The sequence below is a fragment of the Camelina sativa genome, chromosome 20 (genome assembly GCF_000633955.1).
Source record: "Camelina sativa cultivar DH55 chromosome 20, Cs, whole genome shotgun sequence".
NCBI lineage: Eukaryota > Viridiplantae > Streptophyta > Magnoliopsida > Brassicales > Brassicaceae > Camelina > Camelina sativa.
The window spans coordinates 26,756,895-26,776,984 of record NC_025704.1 but is presented as its reverse complement, the minus strand read 5'-3'; the positions used below and the strand labels follow the sequence as shown (position 1 = coordinate 26,776,984).

Genomic DNA, 20,090 nt, shown 5'->3' with positions numbered 1-20,090 from the left:
CTGGGACTCTGTCCCTACCACGACCACGTCCGCGTCCACGACCACGTCCGCGTCCACGACCACGTCCGCGTCCACGACCACGTCCGCATCCCATCCACGACCTCGACTAGCCACAGCATCCTCTCTAGCCATCTGCACTACCATGAATAGAAGACTAAGCAAACAATTTCTATTATAACACAGAAACATAAACTCACCGTGGAATCATACAGTCGGCTCGAAGAGGATGTTCTAGGACTCCATGCCACACACAATTGACTAACTCACATAATCAATCAAGACATGCAATCCCAAACATCACAACAGAAATCTAGTGAACCCAAACCTAGAACCGTAAGGGCTCTGATACCAAAATGAAACGACCGACCTTTTTAAAAAAAAATAAAAAAAAATAATAATAATATATATATAAATAAACTACAACTAGTGGTCCCATACCCACTAGCCACCTAACCACAATCACAAACATCAGCGGAAATAACAATACCAACATAATATCCAATAATACTCCAATAAAAACCAATAACCATAATCATCAACAATAATCAATCCAAACAACAAGAAACAAGGAACCAGCAACCTAGCAATGTTTCTAATGACCCAACTCTAGCAACCTAGCAATGCCAGACAACATCCAATCGAGTCCCTAGAACATCCTCCTCTTCATTGCCTTGATTCCACGATCACACTTTGCCTTTACCTGCACCACAAACACAAATTGAGATGCATGAGTATTTGATAAACACTCAGTGAGGCAATCCTCCCATCTACTGGGCTATACACACAAGCAACAATGATTTCAAAGTTCCAAACAAGCATCAAACAAAACACACAAACCAGGAAATCAAACATCGTCTCGCTGGAAAGGAGGTGTCAACCGACACCAGCCAAGTGTCGACCGACACTGGCCTTGGTGTCGACCAACACTACCCCACAGTATTGATCGATGCCCAATTTGCTGGTGTCGATCGACACTCCCTCTGCNAATAACCAATAACAATCCAATATCATAGCATAAGCAATATCCAAATACCAACAACAAGAAACATGAAACCAGAAACCTAGCAATGTTTCTAATGACTCAACTCTAGTAACCTAGCAATGCCAGACAACATCCAATCGAGTCCCAAGAACATCCTCCTCTTCATTGCCTTGATTCCACGATCACACTTTGCCTTTACCTGCACCACAAACACATATTGAGATGCATGAGTATTTGATAAACATTCAGTGAGGCAATCCTCCCATCTACTGGGCTATACACACAAGCAACAATGATTTCAAAGTTCCAAACAAGCATCAAACAAAACACACAAACCAGGAAATCAAACATCGTCTCGCTGGAAAGGAGGTGTCAACCGACACCAGCCAAGTGTCGACCGACACTGGCCTTGGTGTCGACCAACACTACCCCACAGTATTGATCGATGCCCAATTTGCTGGTGTCGATCGACACTCCCTCTGCAACTGCGATCCGCGCGAAGTCGAGAGTCGAATCTCGCTCCCAATTCTCCTCCAAATCGTCCAATACTCGAAACCCAAGCCTTATACATCCGTAGGAACCTGTATCAACCAATCCCAGCAAGAAAAACACACAAACAAGCAACAAACAAGCGAAGAACAAGAGAATCAAAGGCTTAGATTAGCCATGGTCATGCACTCACCTCTTTGCAGGAAGTTTCTGACCAACAAAGACGAATCCAACCTTCCTAGCAAGCTTCTAACTCCTTCCCAGCCTTGGATCTCTCAAGAAACAGCAAGGAATCTCACCAATCTCACCAAAAACTCAAGAACTCTCTTTTTCTTCCTTTTTCTCTCAAAAATGATAAACGGCAACAAGAAAGACTTCCCAAAACCCTTCTGGTCGACCAAACACTTAAATATCTCGGTCTAATGGTTTTTCCTAAACCAAACCGGTCCAAATCGATAATTAAATCGAACTGGCCGAACCAGAAACAAACAGTGTTGATCGACACCTCCTGTGGTGTCGATCGACACCCCCACCAATTTACCAAAAATTGGTTTGCGGGTGTTACAGATCTACTCTTTACTATGGATTCAGAGAGTCTGATGATACACAAAACTACCAACTGCTCATCGAACAACGACTGAAACTAAAGCCATAAGTTTATGCCAAAAGAAAAATTAAGACGAACCTCTGAGCTCATGGCACTGTCTATCCATTGTCTCTGCATACAATGGTAACCCGGAAAAATGTTTGATCTTGAGGGTTTTGGTATCTACAACCAAGTGAACAACAACAATCATGATGCTTCTGAAGATGAAGTCCACCGTGTACTGCAGAAAGGTACAGTAACACTGCCCAAAAGCACCTTGTGACAAAAGGCAAATACAATGGAGTATTTATTGCTCCAGAAGCATTTCATCCGTTTCAAGAGATATAGAAAACCTCTATCAAAGTTAGTGCACATTTAAAGACCACACAACTTCCAAGCAGAATCTTGCCATGACCACAACAACAATAATTCAGAGTGAAGTTATTGAAAAACCAAAAGAAGTGTATGAAAAGATGAGCCAAGAACTTACCATAGATTGCCATAGATGATTCTTCACTTGCTTCAGTTTTCCACCTATGCAAATTTTCAAGAAGAGTCGTGGTGTTCTTCTCTAAATTTGTATCTCTTCACTAGGTGGTGGCTCCCAGAATTCCACCAGAGGAACCAGCCAATTCACTGTTTAAAACATGTTTGGTCTACTTTCAATCTCTTGAGATGTGCAGTATTCTGCCAATTTGGCAATCTTTTTGAAGTTCTCAGTGGTTTATTCGTCTGTTGCTATATTGCCACGTCAAGAACATTGTAATAATTGAATTTTAACATAGATATCCTTTTCGATTTGTGTTTCAATACATTTGAAATCTTAAATTTAATTTTTGTGTAGACGTTACACATAAGTAAAACTTTATATACACATCTTCTTTCAATTTAGTAATAATTGAATTTGTAGCTTTTGTATTTTGTCATAATTAATTTATGTTTTGCTCATATTTAGCTTATGTTTTGCTCATATTTTTCTTATGTTTTGCTTACATTCGATCAATTTATTTTAAACTATTTCAATAACTATAACATTCATCGATAGAACGTAGTCGCAATGAACTTAATTTAAAAATTTTGGATATATTTGATTAAATTTTATTGAATTAATCAAATGAATCTCTTTGAATTTTTAATTAAAAAATGAAAAGAAGAAGTTTAGTTTCTATATTGGTTCTAAACTTCTAATACACATTACTACAATCAAGATAAAGCTGGATTTAGAGATTTTGAGTTTCCTCTTGAAAAAAAATATTATTGGCATCAAATTTTCTTGTTTTAGTTTATCTGAGTGCATGATAGAATAACAAATAATTAGAATAAGTAAAAACCATTAGAAGAAGAGGAGGAAACAGGAAAAAAATGATAATTACACCGGAAAAGTTAGGCCGATAAACACAAGCTGGATTTCCACATGCGGTCTCAAAATCGAAGCAATATGTGCATTGATGTAGATGATTAAAATTGAAACAATATGTGCATTGATGTAGATGGTTGGTACATATCCAACCATAACATTATTTATTGTTATTGTTTGTTATCTTTTTTTGTAACATCCCTAATATTTTGTCTGTGTTGTTTTTTCAACCATCTATTTTACAATTAAAACACTTTGCCTCGTTACAATAAGTTGTTGTAACCTTTTTGGTATACATTTTAGTTGTTTGATACATGAAAAAAACATCTTTTTCCAGAAATAACATTAAAGAGACTTGTTTGTCCAACCATATATATATATATTATATTTTAAATTTCTCTTATTAATGATTATGTATTAAAATGTATACGAGTATATTGTAAAATACCTTTTAATCAACTCCTCCATCATCATCTTATAATTCGTTTTAATCATGTTACTCAATTCTTTAACTGCTGCTTATTTGGTAACACCATAATGCTTCATGTAACCGTTGATGCCATTCACCATGACACCACCTCTCGTATACTCATCTCTTGCTGCTCATTTTTATAAATCCAAATAAAACTATATCAATAATAACAATGATCTTTCTTTATATATGATTGTACCATTTGTTAAATTTATACGTACGTCGAAGGTGGCTATGTCATTTCTGAGATGAAACGAAACACGACGCTCATAGCATCGATGATTTTGGTTTTGGATTCGAACCATTCATACAATTGTTTCTCTTCACATTCTTCCATTACTACCAAGCTGTAGGATGCATAGTCATCGATTGCCGCAGTTTCAATCACAACCTCCATGTAATCGTCAAAGTTTGGCAAGTGACCTATGCGTGACCATATTGCTAAGGTATTGTACGCTATCCCCACACTCTTGATCTATGGTTTCAATATCCAAAATCAACATTATATTTATTTTTTCCAGTGAAATTACATCTTGAATGTTTGATTAGCTACGTATGTACCTGATCTATTATCACACTACAAGATCTTCCTTTACACCGCATCTCCCCTTCAACCTCTTCCACAGTTTCTAACAAATTAAGGAAATAGTCCATTAGTGTAGTAGACACTTTTTGAAAAGTAGATTTTCAATAGCTCCACGATCCCTATTAAGATTCAGTTGAGATGATCGAAACAGAAAACATATTCTCATTAATTAGCTGAAGGTTACATTATATTGGTTGTTTATATACAATCGTATAAACATCTGAACCAAACAATATAAACCAACTGAACCGGTTATATAACAATCCGGTTATCTAAGTATTTATATCTAGATAAATAGCTTCAGGAAGAGTGGCATAGGCATCATATGTATCATCAATAACCGTCAAGATCATAGTAAGCTTAGCGGTTATCATCCTCCCTAGTGAATATTTGGTTCGAAAAACTATGTCACCAATCCCTAAAAGATCTCGACAATTCTATTCATGATGTAAGGGAGCTTAGATACAAAATCAAAGCCGTTCCACCATCTGCGAACCAAAACTGAAAATATAATAAAAATGTAATAAAGAAGATATATTGATGGTATTTGACGTGAATATTGAGTAGCTANCAAATAAAACTATATCAATAATAACAATGATCTTTCTTTATATATGATTGTACCATTTGTTAAATTTATACGTACGTCGAAGGTGGCTATGTCATTTCTGAGATGAAACGAAACACGACGCTCATAGCATCGATGATTTTGGTTTTGGATTCGAACCATTCATACAATTGTTTCTCTTCACATTCTTCCATTACTACCAAGCTGTAGGATGCATAGTCATCGATTGCCGCAGTTTCAATCACAACCTCCATGTAATCGTCAAAGTTTGGCAAGTGACCTATGCGTGACCATATTGCTAAGGTATTGTACGCTATCCCCACACTCTTGATCTATGGTTTCAATATCCAAAATCAACATTATATTTATTTTTTCCAGTGAAATTACATCTTGAATGTTTGATTAGCTACGTATGTACCTGATCTATTATCACACTACAAGATCTTCCTTTACACCGCATCTCCCCTTCAACCTCTTCCACAGTTTCTAACAAATTAAGGAAATAGTCCATTAGTGTAGTAGACACTTTTTGAAAAGTAGATTTTCAATAGCTCCACGATCCCTATTAAGATTCAGTTGAGATGATCGAAACAGAAAACATATTCTCATTAATTAGCTGAAGGTTACATTATATTGGTTGTTTATATACAATCGTATAAACATCTGAACCAAACAATATAAACCAACTGAACCGGTTATATAACAATCCGGTTATCTAAGTATTTATATCTAGATAAATAGCTTCAGGAAGAGTGGCATAGGCATCATATGTATCATCAATAACCGTCAAGATCATAGTAAGCTTAGCGGTTATCATCCTCCCTAGTGAATATTTGGTTCGAAAAACTATGTCACCAATCCCTAAAAGATCTCGACAATTCTATTCATGATGTAAGGGAGCTTAGATACAAAATCAAAGCCGTTCCACCATCTGCGAACCAAAACTGAAAATATAATAAAAATGTAATAAAGAAGATATATTGATGGTATTTGACGTGAATATTGAGTAGCTATATTGGGCCGTATATGGGCCATAGTTTACGTGTTCTGTTATTACTTGTTCGACAAGTCTTGTATAGGGTTTCATAGCTATTATGTTTTGTATATAAACACATGTATGGCCGTCGATTAATACACACGAAAATATTCTCTTCATTATCTTTGTTCTACATGGTATCAGAGCACAAAATCCTGAAACCTATTTTCTAGATCGGTCGATCTTGTTCTTGATCGGTTGATCTTTGTTCTCTTGTTCTTGTTTTGGTTTATAACTCTTGACGAGTTTCTTCTTGATTCGGTTGAATCAGTGTTTCTCTGTTTCTTGTCATTGAGTGCTATGTCTACGGAAGGCACACAATCATCCGCCACAGCCGGTGTTCTTGCCATCGGTTCGTCTGGTGCCGATAACATGGTGATGGCGGCATACTACTTCTTCTACCGACAATCCAGGGGCGATGATCACTGCGGTTACCTTGACCGGAGATAACTATAATGAGTGGGCTGCTGAGATGATCAATGCTCTTCGGGCTAAGAAGAAGATGGGTTTTATTGATGGTACTTTGCAGAGACCAGCGGTTGGTAGCTCTGAGTTGGAGTCATGGACTTCGGTGAATTTCATGGTCATTGGGTGGCTACGGATGTCGATTGCACCGCGTGTACGCTCAACTGTTTTGTTTCTTACTAATGCACATGAGCTTTGGGAAAACTTGAGGAAACGGTTCTCCATCGGGAACAAGGTTCGTGTGAATCACCTTCGTTCTCAAATTGCCTTGTGTCGACAAGATGGTCAGTCCGTGATTGATTATTACGGGAAAATAGCTGGTTTATGGGATGAATTGTACACATACAAACCACTTCCTGCGTGTTCACATGTGGAGTTTATCAAGCTGTTGCAAAGGAGCGTGAAGAAGAAAAAGTGAATCAGTTTGTTATGGGTCTTGATGAATCCCGTTTTGCGAACGTGATCACATCTATTGTTGATGCCGATCCTTCTCCTGATTTGGAGCAGGCTTATCACGCATGATACGTGAGGAACAACGGCTCTCCTCAGCTAAGACACGGGAGCATTCGCATGATGCTGTTGGTTTTGTAACTCGACGAGATTCCACCAATGTTGGTCCAATGTTGGGTCATCAACGTGGGGAACACTCTGTTCCGTTTGGTGGTGATAGGAACAGAGACCGTAGTTTGTTGTGTTCGAATTGTGGCCGGTCTGGTCATGAGAAGGCGTTTTGTTGGCAGTTAATTGGGTATCCTGAATGGTTCACGGAACGTACTGGTCGTGTGACTGGGCGTGGTGGTTCCGTTGGTAGGGGTCGTGGTTCAAGTGGAGGACGAGGTGCTGGAAGAGGTCGCGGACATGTCACTGCTTCTCACACTACGGTACCTAACGTCACGGCCTTCTCTGATTTTTCACCTGAGCAGTGGAAGGCTATCTCCTTGCTAGCCACAGAGAAGATGAACACCAACCCTGACAAGCTATCTGGTAAGATTCCTGGAGATGTGATTATTGACACCGGAGCTTCCCATCACATGACTGGGAACCTCTCACTTCTCTCTGATTTGGTTGATATACCTTCTTGTTCCGTTGGATTTGCGGATGGTGGTATTACGTTTTCAACACGCAAAGGCACCTTACATCTCACGGATCGTGTATCCTTGTTGGATGTGCTTTATGTGCCTAATTTAAATTGTTCTTTAATCTCGGTTTCTCAGATTCTCTAGCAGATGAAGAATTGTTTTGCGTTATTTACCGATACTCTTTGTGTTTTACAGGACAGTTTCACGAGGACTCTGATTGGAGCCGGTAAAGAGCGTGATGGGGTTTACTACTTAACAGATGTGGCAACAGAAAATGTGACTAAAGTGGCATCTTCTTTGGATCAAAGCTTGTGGCATCAGCGGTTGGGACATCCTGCGTTTTCAGTTCTTTCTTCATTGCCTGTTTTTCTGGTTTTTCGTTTTCTACAAGTTCTCATTCTTGTGACGTTTGTTATCGGGCTAAGCAAACCCGTGATGTTTTTTATGATAGTATTAATAAAACAAAGGAATGTTTTGAGTTAATTCATGTGGATGTTTGGGGACCATATCGTGTTGCATCTTCTTGCGGAGCTGTTTATTTTCTCACTATTGTTGATGATTTTTCCCGTTCTGTTTGGACGCATCTTCTTCTTGAGAAGTCTGAAGTTCGACGGGTGTTAGAAAATTTTTGTGCGTACTCGGAACACCAATATGATAAGAAAGTAAAGACGGTGCATAGTGACAACGGTACAGAGTTTATGTGTTTGACAAAGTTTTTTGAAAGTAAAGGGATCCTTCATCAAACTTCTTGTGTTGGCACGCCTCAACAGAACGGTAGGGTGGAACGTAAACACTGACACATTCTTAATGTTGCTCGGTCCTTGTTATTTCAGGCAGGTCTTCTGGTTTCATTTTGGGGAGAAGCAGTTCTTACCGCTGCTTATGTAATTAATCGCACTCCTTTGAAGATTCATAAGGGTCAGTCTCCTTATGAAGTCTTGACTGGTGTCTTGCCAGATTATGGACAGATGAGGGTTTTTGGTTCGTCCTGTTATGCACATTTGAGAGCTCGCGACAAGGATAAGTTTGGACCCCGCAGTCGACATTGTATATTTGTTGGTTACCCCTTCGGCAAGAAAGGCTGGCGGGTATACGATTTGGAAACAAATGAGTTTTTGGTTTCCCGTGATGTGGTGTTTCACGAAAATAGTTTTCCTTTTCTCGACAAGCCTTTCTCCCCGACAGAAAATTCTACTCCTCTCGATGCGGATTGGGTCTTCCAAGCCGGTTCTATTGACAGGGGTGATCCAACGGTCCTTGATCCTCTGCCTCCGGTGGCACAAGATCAGTCTGTGGTACAAGATCAGCCTATGGCTGCTCCCGCGCATCCTACTCCTGTTTTACTTCCCGCCATTACGCTTCCGCCAAGTGATGATTCAACTGTTTTAAGTTCACTATCCGATGATAACATAGCCACTTGTACCAACGATGCTGACGTTGTTCTTCATACTACACCAGATCCTGTTATCACTGTTGATACGTCTCTTGATGAGACTGAAGCTTTAGGGAGGGGTAAAAGAGAAAAGTTCCCTTCCACAAGACTCACTGGTTATGTCACATACTCTGCGTGTGTTGCTGAGAATACCCATCACGCTCACCCAGCTCCGATCGTCTTCGAGTCCTCGTCTACGGGTCCAGGTACTACCAAGTATAATCTCACTCATTATATTGCTGATGAATTATTCTCTCCTCCGCATCGTGTTTTTCTCGTAGCTGTGACAACGGGTGTCAAACCCACCTCTTTTCATGATGCTGTCAAAGATGAAAAATGGAACAACGCTATGTCTAGTGAGGTTGATGCACTCTAAGTAAATAAGACAATGAGCATAGTTGATTTACCCCCAGGAAAGACTGCTCTTGGTAATAAATGGGTGTATAAGATCAAGTTTCATGCGGATGGTTCTATTGAGCGGTATAAAGCCCGGCTGTTGTTCTTGGAAATCGACAAGTTGAGGGTCGAGACTTTGAGGAGACTTTTGCTCCTGTTGCTAAAATGTCCACAGTTCGTGGTTTACTACAAATCATTTCATCTAAAGGCTGGGAAGTTCATCAAATGGATGTTCACAATGTGTTTCTTCATGGTGATCTAGAGGAAGAAGTTTATATGCAGTTACCTATGAGATTTCGTCACAAATATCCAAATAAAGTGTGTAAGTTACACAAGTCCCTGTATGGGCTTAAGCAAGCACCACGGTGTTGGTTTGCAAAGTTAGCAAATGCCTTGCTGGAGTTTGGTTTTGAAGAATCTTATTCAGATTATTCTCTCTTTACATTAACAAGAGGTGCCGTGGAGTTACGTGTTTTGGTTTATGTTGATGACTTGGTTATATGCAGCAATCATCTTCCATCTCTGACCGAGTTCAAAGCATATTTATGTCGATGTTTTCACATGAAGGATCTAGGGAAGCTCAAGTATTTTCTTGGCATTGAGGTTGCTCGAAGTACGGAGGGCATTTTCTTATCTCAACGGAAGTATTTGCTTGATATTGTTTCTGAATGCGGGCTCCAAGGTTCCTTGCCGTCAAAGATTCCTATGGTTCAGAATCATCAACTTGCCATCAACACTAGTCCTGTTCTACCTAAACCTGCTCGTTACTGCCGATTGATTGGTCGTCTTATCTATTTGAAGGTGACACGTCCGGAGCTCACCTATCCTATTCACATTTTGTCCCAGTTTATGAAAGCTCCACGCGAAGCACATTGGGACGCTGCGTTGCAGGTTGTTCGCTATCTGAAAGGCTCTGTTGGTCATGGTATTTTATTACGTTCAGATACGGAGCTGATTCTTACGGCGTATTGCGATGCTGACTGGGGGACTTGTCCTCTAACTCGCCGATCGCTAAGCGCATATTTTATGTTTCTTGGTGGTTGTCCTATCTCTTGGAAGACACAAAAGCAAAAGGCGGTTTCTCGGTCTTCCGCAGAGGCTGAATATCAATCTATGGCCGATGCATTGAAGGAGATTATTTGGCTGCGTGGACTGCTTCAAGACCTTGGCTGTCCACAACAAGCTCCCACAAGGTTGTTTTGTGACAATAAAGCTGCGTTATACATTGCGGCTAATCCCGTCTTTCATGAACGTACGAAGCATATAGAACGGGATTGTCACTTTGTTCGTGATGCCATCCTAGACGGTGTCATCTCCATCGCTCACGTTCGTTCCGAGGATCAATTGGCAGATATTTTGACCAAAGCACTTGGTTTTCAACAGTTTAGTCTTCTAATGTCCAAGTTGGGCATCGTTACACTCCGACCTCCAACTTGAGGGGGAGTATTGGGCCGTATATGGGCCATAGTTTACGTGTTCTGTTATTACTTGTTCGACAAGTCTTGTATAGGGTTTCATAGCTATTATGTTTTGTATATAAACACATGTATGGCCGTCGATTAATACACACGAAAATATTCTCTTCATTATCTTTGTTCTACGAGCTACCACGACTTTATTTGGTGAGAGCTTTTAACTCTTTGATGTAATGAAGCCGACAAAAGTTAAAGTTGATCTTAGCAAACTTGAGGAGTGTCTCGTCATGCCCTTCTTCTTTGTCGTAGAAAGAGATGTATTGTATTGCGACCAATATCTCTATGCTATGATATCGAGCTCTATACAATGTGTTTTCTACATGCTTTAAGACATTGGAGCTTGTTCCTAATTGGTTTGTCAACGACTCCAAATGGTACCGCGTAAAAGTCAACGCTTCGTCCATTATATTTTCAGATAGTGTCCCGAGATGTGCTGCTTCGTACAGCTGTAGCATCCCTCTAATATCATTGGCTAGACTTTCCTTAAACTTCCCATGTTCACCTTTGAATCTATCAAACACATCTGTACCAGACCATATGTCATGTTATCTATATATGTTAATAAAGAAAGCTTATAAAACATGTTTACGTTGTTAATTTATCGCATGGCATTTTGTGTCCGTATAATCGGAAAACTTCAAACATGATTGCAATGGTTTCCAAAATCATCTTCTTTCAAAATCGCACCGTTCAACTTCCCAAAATCCTAGTGTAGAATCTCTTAGATTTCTTTTGACGATTCTACTTAAATGTCAAAATACTGTTGACTGTGTTATGGAATGGTAAAATACAATGTCTTTTTAATTTGACGTCGTTCGGTTTATATCAGACCCCTTTTGGTTGCTAAGTTCTGATTTTTTCATACAACACGGGCAACTCCTATAAACTCAATATATTTTTTTTAGTTTTTTTTGTGTGTTTTCAATTTTTCATTTATCGATAAAAGACTCGCAACAATTAATAAAAATTATTATTGTCTAACTAAATTAATTTGAAATTATTTATATTATATTTAATTTTGAACTGAGCTCTTATTGTGTATGAATTAATATACACATGGTAAATATATAAAAAAAAAACTTGATACATTTCAAAATTAATTTGACCAAAAAGTCAATGACACACTTAAATTAAGCATATATGTAAACATATACTATATATATATGGGTTTTTTTTGTCATCTACAACATTATCATCTCATATATTGTGATCTAATCATATTACAAATGATGATTAATCTATCAGATCTATCTATACTTAATACATGCGATTACGATGAACAAACTGTACTTCTCATGCATGCGGTGGTCTATTTGAATATCATGTTGTCTTAGCCGATAAGATGGGACGGTATTATAAAAAGATTAGTCATTTTAGGACTTCTGATTGACGTTTTGGTTGTGGGTTTGCTGATTATGGAGGAGGATTCGTCGCCATCTACTTTCCTATGAGAGTGAAGCGAGCTGATAAGCAGTCAGAGCCAAATGAAGCGTTGGCAGGCAGACACTCATCAGTCTTTTGAGCAGCAGAGCAAGGTCCGGAACTCGAGAACAAAGCGTTCCCATTGCAGGTTCTCAGGGATGCTACAAATGATTTCCGTCATAGCAACATTGTTTGGAGAGGTGGTTTCGGAGTAGTGAATTTCCTCAAACGGTTTTCTAACATCATAAAACTGAAAACATATTACATATAATTAAATATTTTTCAACTAATTTCACCAATAAAATTTTGTATTTACTTAACATCTTATACAATTTTTAATAAATAAATAAAAAAGTAAATTAACAAAATAAAGAAGCAAAACATATGAAAAATATAATCAAAACATAAGTAAAATATTATTATGAATAGGTTATTATAACAAAATAAAATAGAGATGTCATACCATCATTTTTCTATTGTCACGTTAGGATTTGGTTGGTTCATTAAAAAAGTTTGTTTAGTATAAATTTTTGTTTTTTTTGTCAATATGTTTAGTATAAAATTATAATACAAGTTCTCAAGTTTCACGTGGTTTTTCATCTTAATTTCAAATATTTAAAATACTATATTTATACAAATAAAATATTAAAAATATGAAATTAGATTTATAATTAATACTGTTTAATTGTTTTCTATGTCTTTAAAATATATTGTTAGTCAATTTTTACTTAATAACTTACATTTTATATATTAGATTTAATAAAATGACACATGTCAAAAAGATTATGGAACAGATGGTAGTTTCTCAAAGATTGGATTTATGGAAAAAGTTATGTCGCCGTTCATTGTTCATGAGAATTGCTTATTATGATCGTATTTGATGCAGATACAGTTGAAAATTATCGTAATAAACTTAGGTCATATATCTTTAATGTTGTAATAGATAATTTAAAAAAAAATTGATAAATATTAAGAGCTTATCTCAACATTTTGGTTAAGTGATTTTACTAAACTCAAAACGTCCTAGTAGCTTTGGCTTTGGCTTGCTAGTTTAGCGCTAAATGATTTGATTTTAATAACAATGGTTTCAACTAATCACACAAATGACAAACCAATAAACCAAATCCTTATCCAAACCAAACTTGAATAATGTTAAAGTATTGAACCAAACCGAATAAGAGTAACCATTTTTAACATCCACACTATTTGATTTTTATAACAATAAATTCAACTATCCACACAAATAACAAAGACCAAATAAACCAAATCTTTATCCAAACCAAACTTGAATCATGTTAAAGTATTGAACCAAACCGAATAAGGTAACTATTTTTAACATTTACACTCGAAGTATGGGTCATACTCATACATATGTTTTACTTTGCTTTCACCGTAGATATCACCCCAAAGATAGCTGATGGAAATACTCTAATGTCATCTCCAACGTTGATGTGTTTTCAACCCTAAAAAAAGTAATAATAAGGAGGGTTTCTGAAAAACGTAAAAATAATAATATTTTAATTATATAGTTATATTTTTAATTTTTTAATAAAGATGGACCAATAACAAAAGCTGATGTGTTTGCAACCCTAAAAGAAACATTCTCACATAAGGAGAACCTCTATATGTTCTCTCTCTTAGCTTTTCAATATTTTTATTTTTTTTCTTTGTAGCAACTGTGGTTAAGTAACCTGCGTTGGACATGCCCTAAGAAGTTGAACAAAATGTACAAAAGGATATGATTTCACACAAACAAGAAAGGTAACCAAACAAAGTCACATACATATACATATATATATATATATATATATAAACGAAAGAAGGTATTAACCTTTTGATATTTTCTTCTTCAACTTTCTACATCGGTCTTCTTGGTCTTCTCAAGTTCGAGCAAATAAATCCTCTCAGCTTCTGGTACAGCCATGGTTAAAGCTCGAAGCCTATGGTTCAAGTCATCAAGCTTGTTCATTAGCCTATCGTTTGTAAACATTCCCATACAAACGCTCTTGATCGTGTCCCAACTCTCGATTAATGGCAAACCAATGATCACAATTGATCCTATTGTTCCCCAAGCTACGGCCACAATTGCCCAAAACCAGAAATATCCTCTGCTAAACAAGCCTGGAAATTTTCAAAAATGTGATTTATGCTCTTATTAGTAACCAATTTTTGAAAAGCGCAACAATATTTAATTAGAAAATATGTTTTTTTATTAATATCTTAATTAAAATAATAATGATATACATCTTTAAAAATACGTCAAATTTATGCAAGTTTAGATAAGAAAAAGCTCTATTTTCATTTATATGCATGGGAAGACGACTTACGTGCTGGGAGAGAGAGAAGTGGCCAAATGACAACAATGAGGAGAGTGAACACAAGACCCCATTTCACAATCCAAGCTTTAGCTCTTCTCAGCTTCTCTTCCCTTAGCTCTTCCGCAGGAACATCAATATCGTCCCCTGACGCCTCAGCTTCCACTAATTTGATCTCCCTTGTCGTCGACCAGTCATAGTTCTGTGGCCGTACTAGACTACACACCGCATGGATCAACCCTCCTATATGTTCACACGTACGGAGCAAACTAGAGTTACTTTAAAGAACACATACTGAACAAAAAAATTCAAACTGAACCGAAATGCCCAAAAAACTATTACAAGCTGACCTGTTAGAATCGCAACGAGGTTACCAGCTAACATGGGAGCATTTCTCCCAGTGGTATCAAGATCAACGCGTCCGTACTGTATCTTTGCTGTAGATAACCAAGTAACAATCCCAAGAACACAACCCGAGATCGATCCAAGAATCGCACCAAAAGCATTAGCTTTACTCCACAAGAGCATGAAAGCAATGGGAATGACCGCAGAGCCAATGAGAACTCCCATCGCGAGGTACATCCATCCAAGCGAAACCCCAGCTTTGTTCAAGATCACTGCAAGAATCCCCATGAAACATCCGAATCCAAGAACCGCAGATCTTGAGATTCTCAAGATTTGTTTACCCGTTGCTCTAGGGTTTATGTATGTACGGTAGATGTCGTAGGTGATAAGGGACGAGACCGCGATTAGCTCTGAAGAACCAGCCGATGTTACTGCCCTGAGGATCGACAGAGACAGTAAAACTCATGATTTGCAAGCATGTCTTCTTTGTATGTAAACTATGTTTCTTGTGTAAGAAGAAATCGAGACAAATTTATAAACAATTATTTCTTGTTTTTAAAGCAAGAGGAGTTATAAGAGGGAAAAAAATGGCCAATTACATACTTTTCTGTAGCTAACGGTATTTCTAACCAAAACTGAATTGAATTGATTGAACCATACCGGATCAAATTGACTAATCAAACCAAAAATCGAGTTGGGTAGTGAAAAAAGTACGTCTAAAAGCAAAACTAACTTTTTGTAACTAATTTCATAGGCTTATAATTTATAACTTTAAATTAAACCAAAATAAATCATCTAAAAAACTAATAACCGATCTAAATCAAACAAAAATTTGTTCAACTAAACCAGTAATGCGTAGATAACATCCACCCATAATTTTTTGCTATTCCAAAACATTGTTTACATATATATGATTTAGAGAGAGTGTACTTACATGAACAGCATAGTGAGAAGAAGCAATGATCCTGATTTACCCATGAGAGCAATGGCCGTGGCAGGCGGCACTAGACCTCGATTAGCCTCATCCGCGGTTATAGGCAAGTCAAGGGCAAGTGCACCGAGGCCTAATGATGTGGCTAGAGAGAACGGCACAGCGAACCATACGAGTCCACCGAGCAAATATCCTTTGTGGGTTGATGAAGGTCGAGCAGCTATTGCACTCACCCAATAACCCTAAAGAAAGACAATAATATTTACTAAAAACCTGCATGGTTTACTAATTAAAAACCTCCAACTTTTTTTCTTTCTTTACAATTTCTTGGCAAGAACCAAAATCTCTTAAAACTGGTCTTTTCTAAAATCCTTTATCAAAAATATGAGTTTCTGCGAATAAAACTAAAAACCGAAAAAAAAATATACTTCATTGAAAAGAAATCTCACATTGTCTACGAAGACGGTGCCGAAGTTTCCGACAATGTTAATGAGACCGAAGACAGCACCGCCAGAGCTCAACATGGTGACATAGGAGCCTTTGTAGTTGCCGTTAACCGGACCGCAAGCTTGGTCGTGGTGTGAGAGCGGCTCAGTGCATGTTCTTAACTTAGAAGCCATGTCTCTTAGCCGGTCATAGACCACGGACGGACTCCCAAGCTCACTACTCGAAGTGTAGACAAGAAACACAAAGACGACTAGAACGACGTGAACTGAAAGACAAACAAAATACAAAAATTTAGTAAACAACTATTTCATTGTAAGGGTGTCTCCTATTTAGTAAGGATATTGATTAAATCATTAAATATACTAAGGAAATATAACGGATCAGTTTTATTCATACAAACCACAAAGCTACATACTATATTACTATGTCATATTTACGCATTGTTATGACCAGAGTATACAAAGTGAACATCTCCAAAAAAATTGTGTGTTAACTAATATAGATGGCATAGTTTCCAGCTAGAATTTGTTCGTCAAGATATATATTATATTAAATGTAATATACCTATAACGGAGTGAACGTAGCTTGCGAGTAAAGTAGCCTTAAGTCCTCCAGCCAAAGTATAGACAACGACGCCGAGAGGAATGAGAAAGCTTGCGGCGTATATATCAACTCTGGTGAGAGCATTCACCACAGCCGAGCCACCAAGCAAGAGCATCGCCGTCACTACGATGTTTGTGGCCAAACAAAACACCAAGAACACTATATGTGTTGCGGTTCCCCAACTAATTAATTTCATCAAAAACATACTCCCTCTGTTTCACAAAGAGTGTCATTCTGGAGTATTTTCTTTGTTTCACAAAGACTGTCACTTTATATTTCCAATGAGATTTTTAATATCAAATTTTCTAATTTACCCTTAACCCAAAGCTTTTTCTATTAGATTTAAATGATAAATTGCTTATTAAATAAGGGTATATATGTATAATTCAAGTTTTTCTTAATTTGTGTGTAATTTGTCAAAATGACACTCTTTGTGAAACAGAGAGAGTACAAAAGAAATAATTGATAACTGCTCAGATAATAAAAATAATAACGTTAAACTAATGCTCGAGCGATTTGGTCTAAAATATTGTTCAGAAGTACACAACTTTTTTTTTCGACTATATAATATTTATAAGTTGGTTACAAAATAAGTTATAGATTAAATATAGGTTGGTTACAAAAAAAAATTATTGATTAATTAGTCAATCCACGGACTATATGAATATACTTAAGAATATTCTAAATAATCCTCTTAAAGAAAATATTCCAATGGTTTATACAATTTTCAAAATAAAATCTTTAGTATTTCATGTATTGTTACAAAATATATATTGTTAGGCGTAAAAAAGGAATAAAATCTTGGCAATTTATCACACTTAATCGTGATTTCCGAGATTTTATTGTGCAGTTGAAAATAAAATCTTACCTAAGCATGACTCATTGATGTGTCTGTATTTTATAGGGTTTTAACTATAGTTTTTAGGATTGTTTTGAGTCTTTTCTTAGGTCCAAGTGTGCTTTTAGAGTCCTTTTAGTCCTTTGTGAGTCTTTACAGGTCCTAGGTGACTTTGGAAGGAATCTAAGTGTTTTGGGGATGAAAACATGCATCTGGAGCCAATTGGTTGAAGACTGATCGAGCTAGAAGGCAGATGGAATGAGAGCAGAAATACGTTCCGGATCGACTGATCCTTTCGAGATCGACCATTCCCGTCCCCGACGCAAGTTTTCCTTTTTTGTTTTAAACCGACTTTTAGGGTTTTATTTTGATATTTAAGTTAGAGGCACGGCCTCCAGAGACATAAGCTTTATTTTCTGAGACTATTTTGTATTGAGAGAAAAGGGAGAAGATCTCTAATCCTTCTTGACACTTTGGAGAAGATTTCTAAACCCTATTTTCTATTCTTTTGCAATTCAATTATGTTTTCTTCATTATTGATTTGCTGTTTCTGCTTTTCCATGTCTGAGTAGTTTCACTATTGGGTTTAGGGTTTCACAAAGGGTTTTTATGATTTATTGATGCTAGATTTGTTAGATTAGGGATTGATCTTATTGTTCTTCATCTATAGTTGTTCTTAATGCTTAAGCTAGATTGATCACCTAGATTAAGATCTTAGGTTTAATTCATCGGGGCACCAAAAGTGTTGTTGAGTTGCTTGAAAAGAACATAGGTGAGCAAGGTGATCCTTAGCCAACGACAGTTGAAGTTGAGGCACCTTGTGAACATAATCAAACTTGAACTTATTGCTAGCTAGGATTGTTTAGATTCAAACGACGGTTTAGAGGTTTATCAATTCCTTGCATAGATAGCTAATGCTGCGACAGTAGGTTAGTTTTACATTCGAGATTTGAGTTCAAGAACGGTGTTTAATGCTATTCCAATTTATCATCTAATTTCGTGGTCATGTCCCCTAACTGTTTCCCTGTGCCCAATATTTCCTTTTAGATTTAGAAACAACTTATTTACTTTTCCGTTTTTAGATAGTTACTTGATTCACAAACTTTTCCATTGTCTTAGCTATATTTGATCTTGATAATTTCTTAGTGCAATTGTTTGGTCCCTGTGGATTCGATCCTGAAGTGTTACAACGATACCACTAGATCGTGGTGGAGTACACATTAGGTTTTAATTGACCTGTTGATCAATTTGGCGCCGTTGCCGGGGACCAAAACGATTGCCTTTGAGATTCTAGATTTAAATTTAGTCTAAGATTTATTTTCTTTTTATTTACTAATTAGTTCTTGTGTTCTTTCTCTTGTGTTTCAGGTGCATGCAAACAAGAAGCCACAAGCCTACTGATTTGCGTAATCTGCGAAACGGAGAGTTAGCACAGCTTGAACGAGAGAACCGAAAAGCAAAAGCCCGGTCATACACTATGGACGACACAAACAACGCTGAAATTCGTCAACCTAACCCTCAAGAGGTTCTTGTTCCGCCTCCTCCTCCTGCACCACAAATACAAGTTCCACAAGAGCAGAATGCGGCTGAACTGAACCCACCAGCAAGACGAACTACTTTGAGGGATGACACTACAAGAAAACAGGCAATTTACGACTACGATTGGCGACTAAACTCGTAGTCGCCAAATTTAGTGACTATATACCGACTGTTTAACTACTACTTTACAACTGCTAAAACTTAGTCGTAAATTAGTCGTTTTTTACCGACTGAAATGAATAGTTGGTTCAGTAGTCGTTAATTAGCGACTATTTTACGACTGAAAGACAAGAAAGTAATTTTGTCAGCAAACAGTAGCTAAATTGGCGACTACATGGTGACTACTGCGGCGAGTCGTTAATTTGGCTACTAAAATACGACTAAATTAGTTAGTCGGATATTTGGCGACTACTAAGCGACTATTGAGGTGAGTCGCAAACATGTCGGCCAAAAAGAAACACGTTTTTTTCGTTTGTGGGGTTGGTAAGCTTTGTTTTGTTGCGACTGTTAGTTTGAGTCACATCAGAGTCGTTTTACAGTCGTTTTTCAGTCGCCAAATTTCTCTATATATACCACACCTTCCTTTCTTATTTCATTCACACCACAAGCAAGAGCATTAGCAAGAAAGAAATCGAGAGTAACAAAAAAAATTTTGAGAGTGAGAAAAAAAATAGAGTGAGAAAAAAAAAACAAGAGTGAGAAAAAAAATCAAAAGAGAAAAAAAAAA

At 37.3% G+C, this 20,090-nt stretch overlaps 1 protein-coding gene and 1 pseudogene across 2 annotated transcripts in view; both read right to left on the bottom strand.

The window, feature by feature from the left end:
• On the bottom strand, positions 5,756-14,049 carry LOC109131260 (annotated as a pseudogene).
• The window catches only part of LOC104771760 (urea-proton symporter DUR3-like), a 16,020-nt gene continuing 9,648 nt past the window's right edge, over positions 13,719-20,090 (bottom strand). The window contains exons 5-11 of one of the 2 annotated variants that reach the window (XM_010496337.1): positions 16,948-17,168; positions 16,386-16,648; positions 15,940-16,178; positions 15,011-15,441; positions 14,673-14,903; positions 14,177-14,466; positions 13,719-13,808 (exon numbers count right to left, since the gene is read on the bottom strand). In XM_010496337.1, the coding sequence (XP_010494639.1) occupies positions 14,195-14,466; positions 14,673-14,903; positions 15,011-15,441; positions 15,940-16,178; positions 16,386-16,648; positions 16,948-17,168 (1,657 nt within the window). In that variant the 3' untranslated portion in view covers positions 13,719-13,808; positions 14,177-14,194. Of the gene's footprint in view, positions 13,809-13,992; positions 14,467-14,672; positions 14,904-15,010; positions 15,442-15,939; positions 16,179-16,385; positions 16,649-16,947; positions 17,169-20,090 lie in introns of those variants that run through there. The other variant, XM_010496338.2, reaches the window with a different exon arrangement.